General features: G+C 58.6%; 1 protein-coding gene across 6 annotated transcripts in view; it reads right to left on the reverse strand.

Moving 5' to 3' along the window:
* The window catches only part of ATP2B3 (ATPase plasma membrane Ca2+ transporting 3), a 63,056-nt gene that overhangs the window by 12,881 nt on the left and 32,149 nt on the right, over nucleotides 1–18,026 (reverse strand). For 2 of the 6 annotated variants that reach the window (XM_078064871.1, XM_078064870.1), the window contains 10 exons: nucleotides 15,760–15,994; nucleotides 13,391–13,570; nucleotides 13,179–13,266; nucleotides 12,571–12,677; nucleotides 11,362–11,553; nucleotides 9,694–9,907; nucleotides 8,363–8,574; nucleotides 7,287–7,394; nucleotides 5,777–5,959; nucleotides 533–619 (listed from right to left, as the gene is read on the reverse strand). In XM_078064871.1, coding sequence (XP_077920997.1) covers nucleotides 533–619; nucleotides 5,777–5,959; nucleotides 7,287–7,394; nucleotides 8,363–8,574; nucleotides 9,694–9,907; nucleotides 11,362–11,553; nucleotides 12,571–12,677; nucleotides 13,179–13,266; nucleotides 13,391–13,570; nucleotides 15,760–15,994 — 1,606 coding nt within the window. Of the gene's footprint in view, nucleotides 1–465; nucleotides 620–5,776; nucleotides 5,960–7,286; nucleotides 7,395–8,362; nucleotides 8,575–9,693; nucleotides 9,908–11,361; nucleotides 11,554–12,570; nucleotides 12,678–13,178; nucleotides 13,267–13,390; nucleotides 13,571–15,759; nucleotides 15,995–18,026 lie in introns of all 6 variants that reach the window. The other 4 variants (XM_078064875.1, XM_078064874.1, XM_078064873.1 and 1 more) reach the window with 2 other exon arrangements.

Consider the following 18,026-nt stretch of genomic DNA (forward strand, 5'->3'; position numbering starts at 1 on the left):
AAAGGCACTTGCCCACCCCCCCACCCCCCCCCCCCGCCCTGGAAGGCAGCCCTGAGTCTGCATGCCTCCCCTTGGCTGCCCCACAGAACACCGACCAAAGCCCCTCCCTGACACCAGACACCACCAGAAGCAGCCCAAGTTCATGAAGAACCATCGGCAGATGCAGACAAGTTCAAGAAAAGAAAACCAATGACAGAAGGAGTGCTAAATGAAAACCAAAAAACCAAACAAAGAAAAGAACAGAAGGTCCAGCAGTGCCATGGATTCAATACATTTCGTAAGAGAATATGGCTCTGGAGAGACACACCGTCTGGGCGGGAAGGACTGGACAGGGCAGTAAGGGAAGAACGGAAAGGCCACGGTGAGCAGAGGATGCAAGACTGGAAAAAAGAGAAGGAAGAGGCGGGGAGGCTTTTTCTCCCCCAGAGATGCCATTTATGAGAGAAAAGGGGACTCAAGACTCACTCCCAGCGGCACTGGTGGGATTGGCAGCAGAGAGAATTACGTGAGTAGGGGTAGAAAGATTGGTTACGTCATGGAGCTGGCTGAGGACCGAAGACCGCCGGCGCACAGCACCCTGAAATGAAGCGCTTCTCTTGAAAGTACTCACTACCTCCATCTGTGGGAGAGAAAATGAGATAAAGTTTGGCTTGCACTGCTGTCCCGGCTACCGCACGGGGGTGGGGTTGGGTGAGGACAGGGGCCACGCTGGGGACATATTGTGACAGCAAAGCCTCATCTAGGTCGCCCCGCTCCCCGGGAGCTGACAGTGCTTCTGACGGGGCCGTGGTCGTGGCTGAGGCCAGCCTCTGGGTCACCACCAAGAGAGGGAGGGTTTGCTGAGTGAATGATTAGCACTCAGAAGACCAGGAGGGCGGGTGGGGGGGGGGGCGGTGAACCATCTGCTCATGGCAAGCCACTTGTCGTCTAATACCTGAGGCTGGTAATGCTTTGTTATCCTAGGTCAGTAGTTCTCCACCCCGTTTTCTGCCCCAGTAGACTGGAGGGATAGGACACGCTCCCATGAGGACGAGGCTCCCTGCGGCTGTGCTCGCCGAGGGCGTGGGTACGGGGGCCCTTCCCCAGCCTGTCCTTGGTTTACATCGCTCTAAGCAACAGACGTCCACTGCTTCTCACTACGCCGGCCTGCCCTGCCTTGCGGGGAGGTGTAGACATCACTCTCCTTCTGTGGCTCATCCAAGTGATGGAGGGGGCGCCCCTGTGGGCAGCCTCAGTGAAAGAATGGACTTAAAAAGAGAGAGGGGAGATTTTGCAAAAGCACCTGCTTTGTCTTATCAGGCTCCTTTCTACGGAGCCACAGGCACGGCAGGGGGGAGAGCAGAGAGATCGGAGGGTCCTGGGGGCAAAGATGGCTTTTGCTTTGTCCCCCACCCTTGAAGCTTCCCAGGTGTCAAAAGGGAGGTGGGTCTATGGGAAGTGAGACCCATGTGGTGAACTTGCTAGGAGTCCCATTGTCCTCTGACTTCCTGACCCCATCTTTCACTGGCCTGGACCTCTGGGGGGTGAATCAGACCTGTGGCCGAGTGGCCGCACTGAATGTTTTCCCCCTCGGAGACTGTGTGCCTAGGTTCTAGGAGGCCAGCCCAGCGTGGCACCCTTTTGGCTGCCTCTTTGGGAATGCCTTCCAGGGGTGGGGTGGGGCGGAATCTTTCGGCCTTAGAAGGTGGATCTGATTTCTGGGAAGTGCCATATGGTTCACTGGATGACACGAGCAGCATTCTGGAGCCTGATGCCCACTGGCTACCTACTCTCGGCCCAGAGCGAGGGGCCCCGTGCCACCCCCAAGCCCTGCAGTGTCTGACATGGGGCCAGGCTTCTTGGAAGCAGGCAGCTTGAGTGCCCGGACCCCCTTCACCCAACCAAAATGAAGATGTGCATCATTTCAACTCCTAGACGCACGGTGGAAAAGACTTTTGCCATGTACTCTGCCGTCGAGCTCCCTTCCACCAACACAAGCCGCTCTTCAGCAAGGGACTGAGACCCACGTGTAAGGCACACTGAGCGGCCACAGGGGGCTGCCCCAACGCACTGAAGGAAGATGACCCGTGCCGCATGCCACCCTCTCTCCGGGGGGCCTCTCCTCCCTAGATTGCCAAGAGGTTTCTAAGATCTGTCTCGAGAGGGCACTCTTCAGGCAGCAAAGGCAACAAGGGAAGGAAAAGATGCTTTTTCTGCCTCTGATTTGACCTCTCCTCATGGTGTCCCAATGGGATGACGGTATCAGTCAAAATACCTCCACATTGCCCCCCCACCCCCCAAAAGCCCAGTTGCTGCTGAAGCTTCTCATTGGTTCATAACGGAATGGGAAGTAGACCGCATCATGACTGCTTCGCAAAGCTCCGCGTTCACAGTTTTAAGGACTCTTTTTTTTTTTATTCTGGAATGACCCCCCCCCCCCAAGTCTTTGGTGTATTGATATGTTAGTGTGGAATGGTGGTGAGAGCAGGCAGCAGGTTACAAAATGCCTTCACTTAGCAACGTGAAAAGCTGTGCTGGGGAGCAGTGTGGGGAGCAACTTTGTTGTTCGCAGAATCCAGAAATCCAGGGCCAGCTGCCTAGGGCAGGTTTCCCTTGGCTTGGGGTATTACATACAAGCTGGGGGACTTTAGTTCTGCTTTTCAAGCAGGTATTTTGAATCAAAAAGAACAGATGCTCTTAAATTAGCTAAAGTAGCCAACTGGCTCAGCATTCTTGAGGAGCGTGAATCTGATGTGACAATGTGACGGTCCTGTGGAGGGAAGCGTGCCTCTATGGAGAGGACAAGGCATATGCTAGCGGATCAGGGGACGGAGACTCTCAGTGGGTGACCTGGGGCAAGGCCCCTTTTCTCTGGGCCCCATTTCATCATGTACAAAGTAGGGACCTGACTGGCCAGGGTCTATGGGGGCGTGATAATCAGAAGGGCCTGGAACTCCAAGACTCTGACTGAGGAGACCCGTTCTACTAGCCAGGCCACTGGGCAGGCCCAAGAGCCCCCAGGCACACAGAAGACTCGGACGCACAGCCCCCAGATGCCTCACACTGGGCAGGGCTGCCGTCTCAGCTGCTAGAAAAGTGACCACCATCTAGGGCTGGCTCTGGGCTCTGCAGCTGAACTGGGGCATGACAGACAAGAGCCCATGGGGCCAGGATGGGGTGCGCAGGGGCTCACAGTTGGGTGTGAGGCAGTGAGGGGAGACCGGGACATCTGGCTACAAAGTTATTCCTGCTCCTCCCCTGAGCGCTCAGCGTTCCACTCAGACCTAAGACACTCTTCCCTGGCCATGCTGGCCTAGGTGCTCGGGCCGTGAAGAGGAATAAGCCAGAGACCTGGCCTCTTGCTTCTCCACTGGAGAAGCCCCTTGCATCCCTGGGGAGCTCCTTAAACATGGACTTATTGGGGACCACCTCACCCAGCCCTACAATATCGCAAGCGCTGGGAGCAGCCCAGGACTCTGCCGCTTTGGAAAGTTGCCTGGGGTACTCTGCTCCTCCCTGATTCCAGCGCCCTGGGCGGAGAGCCCGGACAGCTGCCTGGGGCCTACAGGGGCGGGAGGGAATGGACTCTGAGAAGGCTTCATGACATGGTGCTGCGGGAGGAGGAGGTGCCCCCAGGGAACACAGTGGGAGCTGGGGTGTCCTGGGGCCCGGGAAGTGGCCAGCATGGAGGCAGAGCGAATGCATGTCTGGAAAAGCAGCAGGGGTTATAGGGCCACAGTGGGATGACGCTAAGAGGCAGGGGCTTGAAGGCCACGGTCAGGACTCTGGACTTGACCCTAGGACAGGAAGAGAAGCTGGACAGGGTCGTTAGAGGGCCCAGCTCAACAAAGGCTGGAGGAGCAGGCGGGAGGCTGAGAGCTTGTGGTTGAAGCTGAGGCTGGGGCCTGGGGAGGAAAGAAGTGGGGGGCCCTGAGCCTGAGCCCCATGAGACTTCCAGGGACTGTATGGCAGTAGGTGCGTGTGCAGGAGCGTCAGACCCCGGGCAGGGTAGGCACCGGCTGCTGAGGGCGCTTTGGGCGAGTTGTGTAAAAGATTCTTCGGGATGAACCTTTGGTGCTGTGTGACACGCTGGAGGCGGATACTGGGGAGAGCTGTGCTCCCCGGTCGTGCCCCAGGCCCAGGGGCCCTCAGCAGGCATCTGGAGGAGGGCGGGCCTAAGTGCATGGTGGTGTTCTTCCCACGGGTGCGACCCCCAGGAGGAAAAGCAACTGGAGCTAGGTCAGGGGCATGGGGGCTGGGGATCCTGGACAGAACATGGAGAAAGACCGGAGGTGGGGCTTTGGGAAGCACAGGCGTGGCAGAGAGTGACAGGTGTCACTGGGGGCTAGGGAGGCAGCAGGGAGACGTGATCCAGGCAGAGACACTGGTGGCTAGGCCAGGAGGATGGGGGGCAGGGGTGGCTGGATTGGGGGCAGAGCTGAGCTGATGGGTCATGCTGATGTACCAGCTGTGTGGGGGGACAGGGAGAGAGTCTGGGGCTCTGGCTTGCTCAGTGGAGGTGACAGAGCCATCGGTCAGGTGCTGTGGGGCTGGAAGGAGGTGGGCTCAGGGACTGTGGTCTGGCCCAAGCCCACTGTGGGCATCTCGGTTCAGGTGTGACACTCTGGGGATTTCCGGTTGGGCACAGAAGGAGATGGGGAGAGAGGGGCACTGGGTCGCCATCTGAAGGCTGCAAGGGAAGGAGCGGGCAGTGGGGAATTGGCCAAGAAGTGTCCATGGGGCTGAAGGAGATGCTGAAGGAAGGGGGGGCTGCAGTTGAGAGGGGCCGAGGGCTGGGGCTCAGCTCTCACCTGCTCTTCCTTCCTTCCATACACAGTCCAGTGCCCCCAGGTCTGTGGGATTTTCAGCACGTGAGGGCCACAGCAGGGTGGACCAAGGTGTCAGTGGGAAGTGGGGGAGCCAGGCAAGCAAGGCTGAGGAGCAGACACTGGGATGGAGGGGACAGCAAGCCACCAGAGAGAGCAGGGCTGAGTGCCCTTATGGAAGGGCGCTGGGAAGAAGGGACAGCCCGAGTCCGGGAGCTAGGGGTCTTATAGGCCTTGGTGACAACTGCCTCTGGGACGTTGAAGGCAGAGGCCAGGCTGTGGTGGGATCACAAGTGAGTGTGAGGAAAGGATGTGGAGAGACAGTGAATATGGAACATTCTGGCAAGAAGGCTAACTGGGGAAGGTTGGAGGCAAAGAACAGGGTTTGCTCTGGCAGGCGAGTCTCGTGAAGCCTTGGAAAGTGCCCATGGCCGAGTGGTCATTGTGACCATCTGACCTTATGGAGGTCTTGGTCCCCACCAGCTCTGATATGTGGCCATTGAGATGAACAGAAAGGCCCAGCTCTGTGGCCCGAGTCTGCTTCCATAGAATACCCAGTATAACCCGTGAACGGTGAGCTCACCAAAGGCTGTTTGTAATGGGCAGCTGTCTCGTCCCAAGAACGTCACCTCCCTGTAACTGGGCTGTTTACAGCGCATAAGGCAAGGCCCAGCAGCTACGCAGACAGTGGGTGGTCTGTGCCCCCCAAGAGACAACTACTGGTCACAACACACACCTTTAGCTGACACCTGTGCCCAGCACGGGGGGGGGGGGGCCCTGGGCTCTGAGGGAGGCGGCAGACATAGGCCACCGTGGCAGCGCACCTGGGGATGGCCCGTGTCACCGTGGCAGCGAGACCCAAGGGTTTCCCTGTTGGTAGGGGGCTCACCTCGCCCACTCTCTGCCTCTTGCTTGCTTGCCACCCTCTCAAGGCGGGAAAGCCAGAGTAGCCAAGTGGCCCAGCGGCTTACCTGTGTCTGAATCCGATTGAGGCCCCGGAACCAGAGGATCTGGCCTCTGCGGAGCTCCCGCTCGGCGTGGTCAATCTCTTCCTCCCCCTCGGCCAGCTCCTCGTCAGTCATCTCATCCTTCCCGGGCCCGTGCCCTGCTTCCTTCAGGCACTTGAGTTGGCTGGTGGGGATGGTGGCGATGACCTGGGGGGCCAGAGGTGAGGGACAGCAGAGACAGGTGGCTGTCAGAGCAGGGCTGGTCCTCTCGGGGCGGGAGCTCTGCTGGGGCCGGCAAGGGACCCAGACCTCCCCCCTCCCTCTGACACGGGCAGACCCGGGGATGGGGCGTCCTTTTCTGCTCCCCGAGGCTGCACGCCTGGGCCACCTTTGCCTGGTGCCAAATCCTGCTCTCCAGAGAGAGATGCCAGCCTCTTTCCCCTGACTGGGAGCAGTCCCTGGGGAGCAGGGTGTGGAGGCCGTTGGGAGCAAGGAGTGTTTTCTAGCGAGGGGAGGTCTGGCCTTGGCCCCCAGCTCCTGAGAGGGGGCCTCTAGGCCCCTGGCCCATCCTGCCTGATGAGAGGGTCTCAGTCTCCCTGGGGCCGAGCTGGGCCACACCTCTCAGCTTCACGTCCCGGGGTGGGGGGTGGGGGTGGGGGGGGGCGGTGCGGGTGCAGAGACTGAGTTTCCGAGCTCAGCCCAGGGAGCTCCAGGCCGACGGGACTGACCCCGCACTGAAGTCCCCGGACAGCGCCGCTCAGGGAGGCTTCCCTGGTGGCCGTGCCCGGTGCGGGTTGTCACACAAGGCTGCAGGAGAAACGGCACCCCCGCACCCTTCCACCGGCCAGGGACCTGGAAGCTCACACCTGGTCTCCCCGGGCCTGGTCCTGCGTAGGCTCAATCTTGGACTTCCAGCTTCCAGAGGTGTGAGAGAATAACACCTGCTGTTTAAGCCCCCCAGTCTGTGGTACTTTGTTGTGTCTCAGGTGACTGAGACACAGGGCAAAGTGGATCCTGGACTTGGCCTCCTACAGCAATGTTCTAGAACTTTCAGAAGCCTCTTGTGTGCGTATGGCTTGGGCTGTTTCCTCCTAACATCATCTTTGGGTGCCACAAGCCTCCCTCTGCACGTGGCTTTAACTGCTAAGGCCTCGAGGTGTCCGACTTCCGCTTTCTATCATCTCAAAGTATGTCTTCATTTTCCTTGACGCTTTCTCTTTGCCCCTTGGAGGATTTAGCAGGGTGCTGTTCAGTTTTTGCTATATGGGGATTTTCTAAGCCACCCCGTTTTAGGGGATGATTTTTGGCTCCTATCATGAAAAGGGGAGTGCTGGGTGATTTTGCTGGGGCTTCGTGACATCCCAGCCACGGCCCTTTGTCTTTTCTCTGCTGACACTGTCACCTGAGTGGTGACATGGCCCAGGCCTGAGCCCTGACGCGCCCCGATCCCCCCACCTCACGCCCATCTCTGGTGCTGCTGTAGAGGAGACAGCTAAGGGGTGGGGCCGCGGACGGTGACCAGGCAGCCACTCACCTGTCCCCAGACCAGCTCCCCAACGCCAACGAACAGACACCAGAGCCACTGCTCCGTGGACAGGGGGGAGCAGCTGAAGGGCTTTCCGCCGAACTGCACGATGACGATCTGCAGGGGTGCGGTGGGAAGGAGGCAGGCACAGCTACTGGGGCCCCTCCTCCAGCCCTCAGGGTCCACATTTCCAGCTTCTGTCAACTTAATGCTTTAACAGCTGCCTGGCGTGCCTGTGCTGGACGCCCCAGCGACATGCCCGACTCGCCTTGCCTGGCCTCCTGCTGCCTTGTTGCCCCTTCCCAGGGAAGAACCTCCACACAGACCAACCACCCCCGTTACCGTGCTCTCCTTTCCAGGCCACTGCCCCTGCCTTAACCACCCAGGGCCAGGACCCAGACAACCAGAGACAGTCCTATGTCCCCCAGAACCCTGAAATTACTCATACTAGTGAATCCTCAGCCAGCTCACCGCCCCCCTCAGTTTCTCCCCCAGAAACCACAGTAAGGGCTCCCTACTCCCCCTCTGTCTCCTGACTGACCCAGAGGCTTCCCTGGTTGGTCCCCCCGAGGCGTGGCAGGTCCCTCCTTCGAGAACTGTAAGGAGAAACTATCTTGGCCTGTTGCCGTCACTATACGTCATATTTTCTATCAATACACCCTAGTTTTGAATGCTCAGCCTCTCCTGAAGAGTTCACTGACCAGCCTGTCCACAGCATGGTGGCAGGCAGAGGCCGGTTTGTCAGCACTGGGGATAGAAAACTTGTCCAAAGGAACCTTCTGGAGTTCTGGTGGCTTCCCACCAGGGAATCAAGTGCTGGAAATGGGACTCAGAGGGAACTATGAGGAGGTTCGTTCTCAGTAAGGCACACTAAGGCTCTCTGGAACCCAGCAGGTGAAGCCAGGACAACGCCATGATGTTTTGAAGATGGGGACAGAGGACACGGGTCACAGGGAATGCCAGCAGGGGCTGGGAAAGCAGGAGGGGCAGAGCCGCCTCTGAGCGGGACAGGCAGGCCACTAGCGGGGGCGGGGCATGGTCCCCTGCCTCCCCAGCTGTTGTAAGAGTGGGGTCAGCGCTCCTACCTGAATCGCAAAGGTGCCCAGGACGATGGTGCAGAAGATGGGGTTGCTGAAGATGCCATGGAAGACGTTTCGCTCACCGTGGATCTTGCGGGCATTGATCTCGTTGAAGAGCTGCATCATGACGAAGGTGTTGAAGATGATGGTGTAGTGCTCTGAGGGTGGAGAATGCAGGGGTGCGTTCCTCCCGCTGTCAATGTCGAAGAAGAGCTCCCCTGCAGGCCAAGGGACACATGAGGGCGTGGAACCCTGAGCGGACATGGCTCCCGGCCAATGTCGCCTGAGGGGTGCTGGGGGGGTGTCTGTGGTGAGACGGCCGAGGGAAAGGAGCTCATAGCCAAGGCCTGGCCCACGGCTCTGGTGCAGAAACCCCAGGGCAGGAAGGAGGAAGCCAAGACAAACTGTGTGTGCCAGGGTGAGCTGGGGGTGGGCTGGGGAGGGATTGGAGGCTGTTGGCCGCCCTCCTCGGCCCTGTCCCTAAGCCAGGGCAGCCAGGCAGAGGCCCTCAGGCCGGGCACGAGAAGCTTCTGCTTCCAAGATATCAGAGAAGGGCCCGCTGAGGAACCCTCTCCCCACCCCCGATCCTGACATTTGTGGTCCCCCCACACTGACTCCTGTCTCTCAGCAAACACTGTCCTGGAGGATGGCATTGGTGGCCTGCCGAGAGTGCCCTGACCTAAGGGAGAGGGGCCACAAACACCAACAAACCCAGCCCCGGTCCCTCTCCCCCCCCCCCCCCCCCCCCCCCGCTCCTCCTGCAACTGCCTTCTCTTCCTGCCCTGGCCTCCTTCTTGCTTCCTGACCCTCAGTCCTCCTCCCCACTCCTCCTCTCTCCGTCTTCCCCTCCCTTCTTCTATCCTCCTTCTTCTTCCTCCTCCTCCTCCTCTTCCCCTTCCCTCCTCCCCCTTCAGCTCTCCCTCCTCCTCCCTTTCTTTCCTCCTTCTCTCCCCCTTCTCCCTTCTTTCCTCCGGCCTCTCCTTCCTCTCCTCTGCTTTACCTCCTACTGCCGCGCTTTCTCCTACCCCTCGTCTTCCCTCCTTCTCCCCTCACTTCTCTCCTGATCATGGTTGTTGTCCCCTGGAGAAATGGTCATGGGGTGCATGGATGGATGGGTGCGATCTGGGTCTGGGAGCAGTGGACAGTTTCTCAGCTGCTTGGGGGGGGGCCTGTGACCCCTCGCCGGGGCACACACAGAGGGGGACAGCAGGGAGGGGAGGGCAGAGGGGTCCTCACGGGGAACTGGGTTCCTAGTGCTCATCCGTCCCTTCCACCGCCAGACAGGGTCTGAGCCTGCGAGGCCGGCAGCCGTGCAGTGCGCCCCAGGGCGGACCTACCGACGAACAGCAGTGTGAAGATGATGGTGAGCTGGTACACCGCGTGGCCCAGGATGTTCTTCATCATGGTGCGCGAGATCAGGGGCTTGTCCCGGCCGTACGGTTTCCGCAGCAGCAGCGCCTCGGTGGGTGGCTCTGTCGCCAGGGCCAGAGAGGCAAATGTGTCCATGATCAAGTTCACCCACAACATCTGCACGGCTTTGAGAGGAGAGTCCTGTGGAGAGGAGGCAGTCATCCTCACGTGGGGCCAGGAAGCGCCCTGGCCCACCGCTCCCCGTCGGAAACTCAGCTTGGGGGCGGTGTCACTGGCACGACACGCAGCGAATCCGCCCTTCCCAGAAAACTGTGACATCCCCCATCCCTGTTGTTAAGGTTACCAGCGAGCTTTCGCGGCACTTTCAGATTCCTGCTCTTAAAATGTTGCCAGTCTCCCTTCTCTCACCTGGTGGCAGTGATCTAGAAGGTGCGGCCCCAATTGTCAGCAGGAGGTTCACAAGCCCGTGTGTTGCCCCAGACTGCGATGGGTGCTCTCCTGACCTCCCACACCCAGGGGGTCTGCCCTGCACCTCCCTTCTCCTCATCGCCTCTGAGTCGGTTAGAAATCAGCCTCACAAAAGGCAGACACAAAGGGCCACATACTGTATGATTCCATTCCTATGAAACTTCCAGAACTGACAGATCCAGAACTGACAGAGAGCAGGTGAGTGGGTGTCAGGAGCTGGGGGAAGGCAAGGGGGGGGGTGCCAGCTTTAGTGGGCACAACATTGTGAATGTACTGAGTGTCACTGAGCTATGCGCTTTCAAATGGCTATTGTGATGTGAATTTTATCTCCATTAAAAAAACCGTTCAAAGGGAGACAAATCCTGGACACTCACTAATGGGGAGAATTGGACTATTGAAAACGGGGATGAGGCTTCTCGAAAGGAGCAGCACTTCCCCCCCACAAAGACTTGTACACGCATGTTCACAGCAGTGTTATTCAGTCACCAAAAGGTGGAAATGACCCAAATGCCCACCGATGGAGGAAGGGACAAATGAAAGGGGCTCTCTCCATACGATGGCGCATTATTCCGCCATCCAAAGGAACGAAGTACCGATCCATGCTGTAACACGGATGGACCTTGAAAACACGATGCTGAGTGAAAGGTGCCAGACACAAAAGACCACATGTTATTTGATTCCATCTGTATGGAATGTTCCAGAATGGGTAAGTCTGTAAAGACAGAAAGCAGATCTGTGGGTGCCAGGGACTGGGGAAGGGGGACGGGGAGTGGCTGCTACTGGGGATGGGGTCTTCTTAGGGGCGATGAAAATGTTCAGAAATGAGACAGAGCCAGTGGTCCACACACACTGTGAATGTATGAAATGCCACTGAAGTGTGTCTACTCTCAAATGGCGAAGGTTTTGGTATGTGATTTTTATTTCAATTAAAAAAAAAAAAACATGCAACAAAGTAAAGACCTGGCTCTCACAGCCGAGCCCTCGGGCGGGCGCTCGTCGGCCCACACACTCATGGGAGTGGGGTCTCCTGGGCTTGCTCTCCACACCGGGCTCCGGGTGCATGAGGCAGGAGGGGCCCCGGAAACCGGCTGCCTCCTGCAGGCCCCATGGCTTGCGGGAGGGAGAGCCCGGGGTCTTCCTCGGGCACAGCGGTCCCCAGTGCCCACCTGAGTAATGCAGGCACCCGTGAAGGCCACGATCACGGCCACCACGTTGACGGTCAGCTGGAACTGCAGGAACTTGGAGATGCTATCGTAGACATTGCGGCCCCACATGACCGCCTTGACGATGCTGCTGAAGTTGTCATCGGTCAGGATGATGTCTGAGGCCTCCTTGGCCACGTCAGTCCCTGCGATGCCCTGGGGGGGGGCACACACACAGTGTCCACGGGCCCTTTCCCCAGCCCCCTTGAAGACTCAACCCACTGGGGCTTACCGCCCAGGTTGCCTTCCAAACGAGGCTCCCCGCCAGCTAGAAACAGACCTTGTTTCATCCGGCGCGACCTCCTACTCCAGGTGGCAGGTTGTCTCAGGGCAAGCTAAGGGTCTTTGCTCATAGACAAAGAGGGGGCCACCACCATGGCCACCAATGTGGCCTCACGTACAAGGCCTGGCTGCCACCACGTGGCCACCACCAGGCTGCTGTCCAGTGCCAGCATGCTAGAGCAGCTTGCTAGACAGGAGCTCCATGAGTCCGGGGTGGGGGTGGGGGTGGGGGATGCCTTCGGCAGAGCAAGCACAGGTCTTCCCGGCCCACACACGGGTGCCTGGAGGAGGCCCTCCTCCATCCTCGGTGCTCAAAGCCCCTGCTGCCCTGAGGCTGGGTCCCGTGCAGCTCCGCCCGGGGCTTCCAGTGCTTACCCCTTCTGGGTCCCAGCTTCTGGGCAGGACTGGCCTGGGCCCCTGGCGCCTGCCCGTGGTGGGCTACCGTCACTGCGGCAGAGGGCAGGTGCTCCTCAGTGGTAGGTAGGGAAAGGGGCTCACTGGGTTTCGGCGTAGCTCACTCTAGAAGGGCCGGCCGCCTGGGCAGCAGGGTCAGGGTTTACAGAAGTAACTAGCTCCATGTAAGCAACAGGAGAGAAACACAGAGGACAAGCTCACTGGGGGGCTCCAGTCATCACACTTGGGGCTGTGGTTCGCTGAGACTGGACCGGGACTGGCTGAGGCAGGTGCACAACAAGGTCCACTGTCACCAAATGCCTTTGAACAAATCACACGTATGTCCCCTGACCAGCAGGGCCTGTGGAGGCCTGAGAGGCCAGGAGGGGAGAGAAAGAGGCCTTAACACTAGCTCCCACCTTTCTGCACGGAGCCGATGTCCTTGAGACACAAGATCCTACGTGGTGTGCCGAGCCAGGTCGGCACTGGGTGGCTTACCATGGCAAAGCCCACATCTGCCTTCTTGAGGGCTGGCCCGTCGTTGGTGCCGTCCCCGGTCACGGCCACCACCTGCCGCTGCTCGCCAGTGCTGCTGTCGATGATCCCTGGAATGCAGAGTGGGGCGCCTGTGCCCTGGGCTCCTGCCTGGGGGCTGTGGGCGACTGCTTGACTCAGGAAACCCTTCGGGATTGCGACTGCGCCCACTGCCCCCAATCCCCTTGTGCTTCGGTCACCTTTGCAGTGAAGTCCCCGCTCCCCTCCTCCTGCCCTGGCCCATCACCCAGCGAGATGATACGTGGTGGTGATTGGGTGGAAGGCAGGGGCTCAGCACTGTGTGACTCGGAGGCCTCAGTTTCCCCGTCTGTTACAACGAGAGGCGTCTCCCACTCGTGTCGTTAGCCCAGAGATGCGGAGGAGTGGGCCCTGGCATGTCGGCCATCATCACCCCCATTTTCCTGAAGTTCATGTTCAGGGCCATGTCCACCCGCAGCACATCTACAGCCCGGGACCCCACTTCCTAGGCAGGCCCTGGAGCTTGGCATCGGCACCCCGGGCAGGGGCGGGGGCAGGGGCAGCGGCGAGCAGCAGTGGGCAAGCTCCATTACCTTTGACCAGAGTATGTTTGTCGGTGGGAGACGATCGGGCGAGGACCCTCAGCTTGGGCCACACCTTGTCCAGACGCTCCTGTTCTATCTGGGAGGGGGAAGCACACAGATGCTACAGAGCCTGGATGGGGGGTGCTGAGCAGAGGTGGGGCGGGGGGAGAAACCGCCAGAACCCTGGACTGAGGTGGGAGGGCAGCGGAGCCCAGGCCTACCTCGCCTTTCTCGTTGCGGATGCGCCGGTTGAACTCCTTCCCCTCCAGGCACAAGAAGTCCTCCCCAGGCTGGATGATGCCACACTTGGCCGCGATGGCCCGGGCTGTATTGATGTTGTCCCCGGTCACCATGCGCACTGTGATGCCAGCACGCTGGCATTTGCGGATAGCTTCAGGGACCTGGAAGAGACGAGAGAGGTGGGTGCGGCCACTGAGGCAAGGCGCATTTTCTGCATCCAGATCTGTGGTCCCTGTGGGGAGAGTGGCTGGTCTGCTTTACTGCCTGGTCTGCAGTGGGCAGGGTGCCTCCTTCATCCCCTCAGCACCCCTCCCCGCCCCTGGGTGCCTCCTTCATTGTGCTGGGCCCCAGCACCAGCGAGGACTCAGACCCAGGCCCCAACGCCACGAGTAAGGCTGGGAGAAGGCACTTGTACGCTGTCGAGGGGCGCCACTGCAGTCGTGTCTGGAAAGGGGACCATAGAAATCACCCAGCTCCATCAACCTCATTTTCCACTGCTCCACAGCTGCCGAGCCAGGGGCGGCCCTGCTTACCAGGCTGGCTGGCAAGGTGGCTGTGTCAGTGAGCTCTGGAAAAATGAGAAAGGAACCTGTGTCCCCAGCTACCCTGCCAGATGGCAAAGCTGACGGCAGGCCTGTCCCTTTGGGGCAGGCTCCTGGCCATCAGCGGGCTTGTGGCCAAGCTCTGGGCACCTCTCACGTGTCCCCCGGCACCCCGCTCCTGTTTACAACAATCTAAAACCCAAGACACGTAGAGCCGTAGGTTTCACATGAGAAGGCACTCTGCCTACTCATTGGGGGAAATGGAACAAGTGGGCCAGTAGCTGAGGTGGAAGCGGGGGCAGGCGCAGGGTCCTGGGAGTACAGGGATGCTGCCCTCCTGGGTCTGTGAGACATTCTCGGAGCAGCATCGAACGCCAGCCAGCTTTATGACTCGGCTTCACTGGGTGGACACAGGCCTCCTCCTCTGTGCCTCAGTTTCTTCCTGGTCCAACGAAGGGAACGGTCCAGACCCTGTGTCCGCTGGGGTGGCCCCGTCACCCGTAGCAGCATCCTCTCCCCTTGCCCTCCTAGGCTGCTTCTCCCACTGTCCACCTTAGCTAGACCTGTCCCTGTGGCTGGGAGTCTCTCCCTTCCCCTCTGCTGCCATCTGCGTCCTCCCAGGCAGGCTTCCAGGCTCCTCAGAACACAGGGGTGCACTGTCACGGACGGCCCACGGCCACCGTCTGGATGTAGCAAGCACTGACTTTTCAATCGACGGTCTTTGGTACCTGATCCAATGTGTGAATGAAGACCCGTCTCCTGAAGGAGGGCCCAGAAGCGTCTCCTTCCTCATGTCAGCAACCCTAAGGGCAGCTCATACACATACATGTTTCCAGGCTAATCAGCAGGATCAGGGTGGCCCTGCTTCTGACATGAGGTGGGTGCCACTGGAGAGGCCCTGGGAGGAGACAGAGGGTCCCTCCCTGCCTGTGGCAAGCTGCGCCCCCTGCGCCTCGCATTCTTCCTGTGGGGCCTGGCATCCTGTAGCTGTCACTGGCGCTCCACTCCAGGGCTCTTCCATCTTTATGGACCAACAAGCCTCCCCTTTGCTCCTTTGCTCTGCAGCCTGTTCAGCTTCTGCCCAGTTTCTCTGTTACCTCTGCAGAAAAGCTCTTGGTAAAGCCATCTACACATGCTGGCTCCCTGCCCGGACCCTTCCTTCGAGCCTCTTTGAAGGCTCCTCCCACATCTGTCCTAGCTGGACACTCACCCTGTGACATCACTCATATAAGGATGCTTCTGGAATCTCTCCTGCCAGGACCTTCCGCTTTGAGCACTCCACTCCTACAGCTACCTACCCACTTGACATCTCTATGGGGAGGTCCCGAACCTCACTCAGCCCCAACCAAACCCTTGACCAAGGACTGCCCCCCGCCCCCCAAACCTGGGTCCCCTCGGACTCCCAGCCCAGTGATGGAACTGCCATCCACCCGCGTCTCTGAACCAGAGCCCCTCTCCCTTGCCCCTCCATCCAGTCCATCAGTCCTGCGGGGGTCACAGCCGTCGAGGTTCTACTGACGCCGTCTCTCACCTGGTGGAGGCAGAGCATGAGCCAGGCCTGGAGGCCCCGCGCGGGTGCAAGGGTGGGAGGGCAAGGGAGATCGAGTGTGCCGGGGAGGTCTGATCCCAAGGACCCCAAGGCCCTGCCCTTGCCCACCTTTCCTGACCTTTCTGGACTCCGGCAGGAAGTAGTGCGGTAGCAGGGAAGGCAGGAGAAAGGGGCCATGCTGTGGAGGCCGGATGGGAAGCAGGGCTGCCCCTTGACCCATCCAACAACCTGGGCTGCTCACGGACACGTGGGTGGCTACCTCGGGCCGCACGGGGTCCTCGATGCCCACGACAGCTATGCAGGTGAGGTTGCCCACGACCTCGTTCTCATTGTCCCAGTCGGGCTCCTGAGCGGCAGAGAAATCCCGGTAGGCAATACATATGGTGCGGAGGCCGTCGCACGCCATGGGCTCAATGATCTTCTTCACCATGTCGTCCCGGTCCCGAGGGCGAAAGCCACGCAGCTCACCGAAGCTGTTTATGATGTTGCTGCACCTGGGGCGGGGACAGAGAGAATCAGCAGGCATGGGTGTGAGCCCTCCACCCTGTGTGGCGGGGGGGGCTTCTCGGGGAGGAAGGCGTTCTGCTTCTGCGGGGCCCAAACAGTGTCTGCGCCCCACCCCCACCCCCCCGCCGCCTCACGTTCTTCCCAGAACCTCAGATTGTGACTTGATTTGGAAATAGGGTTGTTGCAAAGTTAAGATGGGGTCATACCGGTTTACAGTGGGCCCTTAATCCAATGACTGGTGTCCTTCTAAAAAGAGAAGAGGACACATCGAGACATAGACACACACGAGGACAGGGCAATGTGAGGATGCCAGCAGAGATGGGGGTGACCCATCTACAAGCCAAGGGACTCAAACGACTGCTGGCAATCACCAGAAGCTGCAAGAGACAAGGAAGGGGCCTCCTCTGGCAGCTCCGAACGGAGCATGGACCTGCCCACACCTTCACTGTGGACTTCTGGACTCCAGAACTGTGAGAAAACAGGTTTCTCAGTTTTTAAGCCATCAGGTTTATGGTCCTTTGTCCTGGCAGCCCCAGGAGCCGGAAACTCACAGACTTGTGTAGGCGAGGAGAGCGCCTTTTTGTGGATTCACTCATGTAAGTCTCACAACATTCCTAGGAGGTGAGTGTTTGTGTTGTCTCCGTGTAGGAGGAAACTGAGGCTCCGGCAGGGGAGTGACTTGACGTTCACATGCCAGCAAAGAGCAGAGCCACAGGCCTACTACAGAAATCGGGCTTTTAGCCAGAGGAGAAGGGAAGCACGGAAAGAGGGCTGAGGCCTCCCAGTCAGCCAGGATGCGGCAGGACAGCTTCAGGGAGGAGGTGGCCTTTGCACCCGGGGAGTCTGTGCCTGGGCAGAGTTTTGGGGGAGAACATTCGTGTCTTAGAAGGTGGCTCTGCAGGAAGTGAGGAGCCAGGTGGGCAAGGCAGGAGGATGGGGACTCGGGGGGTGGGTGCTTGGAGGTGGAGCTGCATGCTCCCCCCATCAGTTTTTATAACAGCTTTATTGGGATATAATTCACACACCACACAATTTGTCCAATTAAAATGTACAGAGATGTGCAACTGTCACCACAGTCAATTTTAAAACATTTTCATCACCTCTAACAGGAACCCCACACAAGCGACACAAGAAATAAAGGGATAAACTGGACTTCATCATTGGAAGACACTTGTGCATCCAGGGATGAATCAAGAGGGTGAAAAGAAAAAAAAAAAGCAATCAACAGAGTGAAAAGACAGCCCACAGGGAGCGAGAAGATATTTACAAATCAGGTGCGTTAAGGTTCTAGTATCTGGCATACAGCGAGAGCTCTTACAGCTCAGCAACAAAAAACCCCCAAACCAACAAAACAACAACTCAAATCAAAGATGAGCAAAGGACTTGAATAGCCTTTTCTCCAAAGAAGACACGCAAATGGCCAGTGAGGGCATGGAAAGGTGCAAACATCACCAGTCGTCAGGGAAGTGCAAACACAACCACCGTGAGGTCCCAGTTCGCATCTCCTAGGATGGCTATAACCATCATCATCATCGTCATCGTAATAATAAACAGATTAACGCATGCTGGTGAGAATGAGGAGAAGCAGGAGCCCTCGTGCCTTGAAAAAGTGAGACTATGCTCCCATAGGACCCAGCACTTCCGCTCCTAGGAATATGCCCAAGAGTACTGAGAACATGTATTCAAACAAAAACATGCACACCCATGTTCATGGCAGCATGGTTCACAGGAGCCAAAAGGTGGGAACAAGCCAAGGGACTGTCAAAGGATGAACAGATACAGAAAGCGTGGTCTGTTCGTGGAATATTATTCTGCCACAAGAAGGAATGAAGCACCAATCTGCGCTACGACGTGGATGAGCCTGGACAACGTTATGCACAGTAAAAGCCATCCGTTGTATGATTCCATGACAGGCACATCCACGGAGAAAGGAGATGAGTAGCTGTCAGGGGCTGGGGAAGGGAGGTGGGAGTGGCTGTTTAATGGGGACAGGGTTTCCTTTGGGGGGTGATGAGAACG

The sequence above is a fragment of the Halichoerus grypus genome, chromosome X (genome assembly GCF_964656455.1).
Source record: "Halichoerus grypus chromosome X, mHalGry1.hap1.1, whole genome shotgun sequence".
In the NCBI taxonomy this organism is placed as follows: Eukaryota; Metazoa; Chordata; class Mammalia; order Carnivora; family Phocidae; genus Halichoerus; species Halichoerus grypus.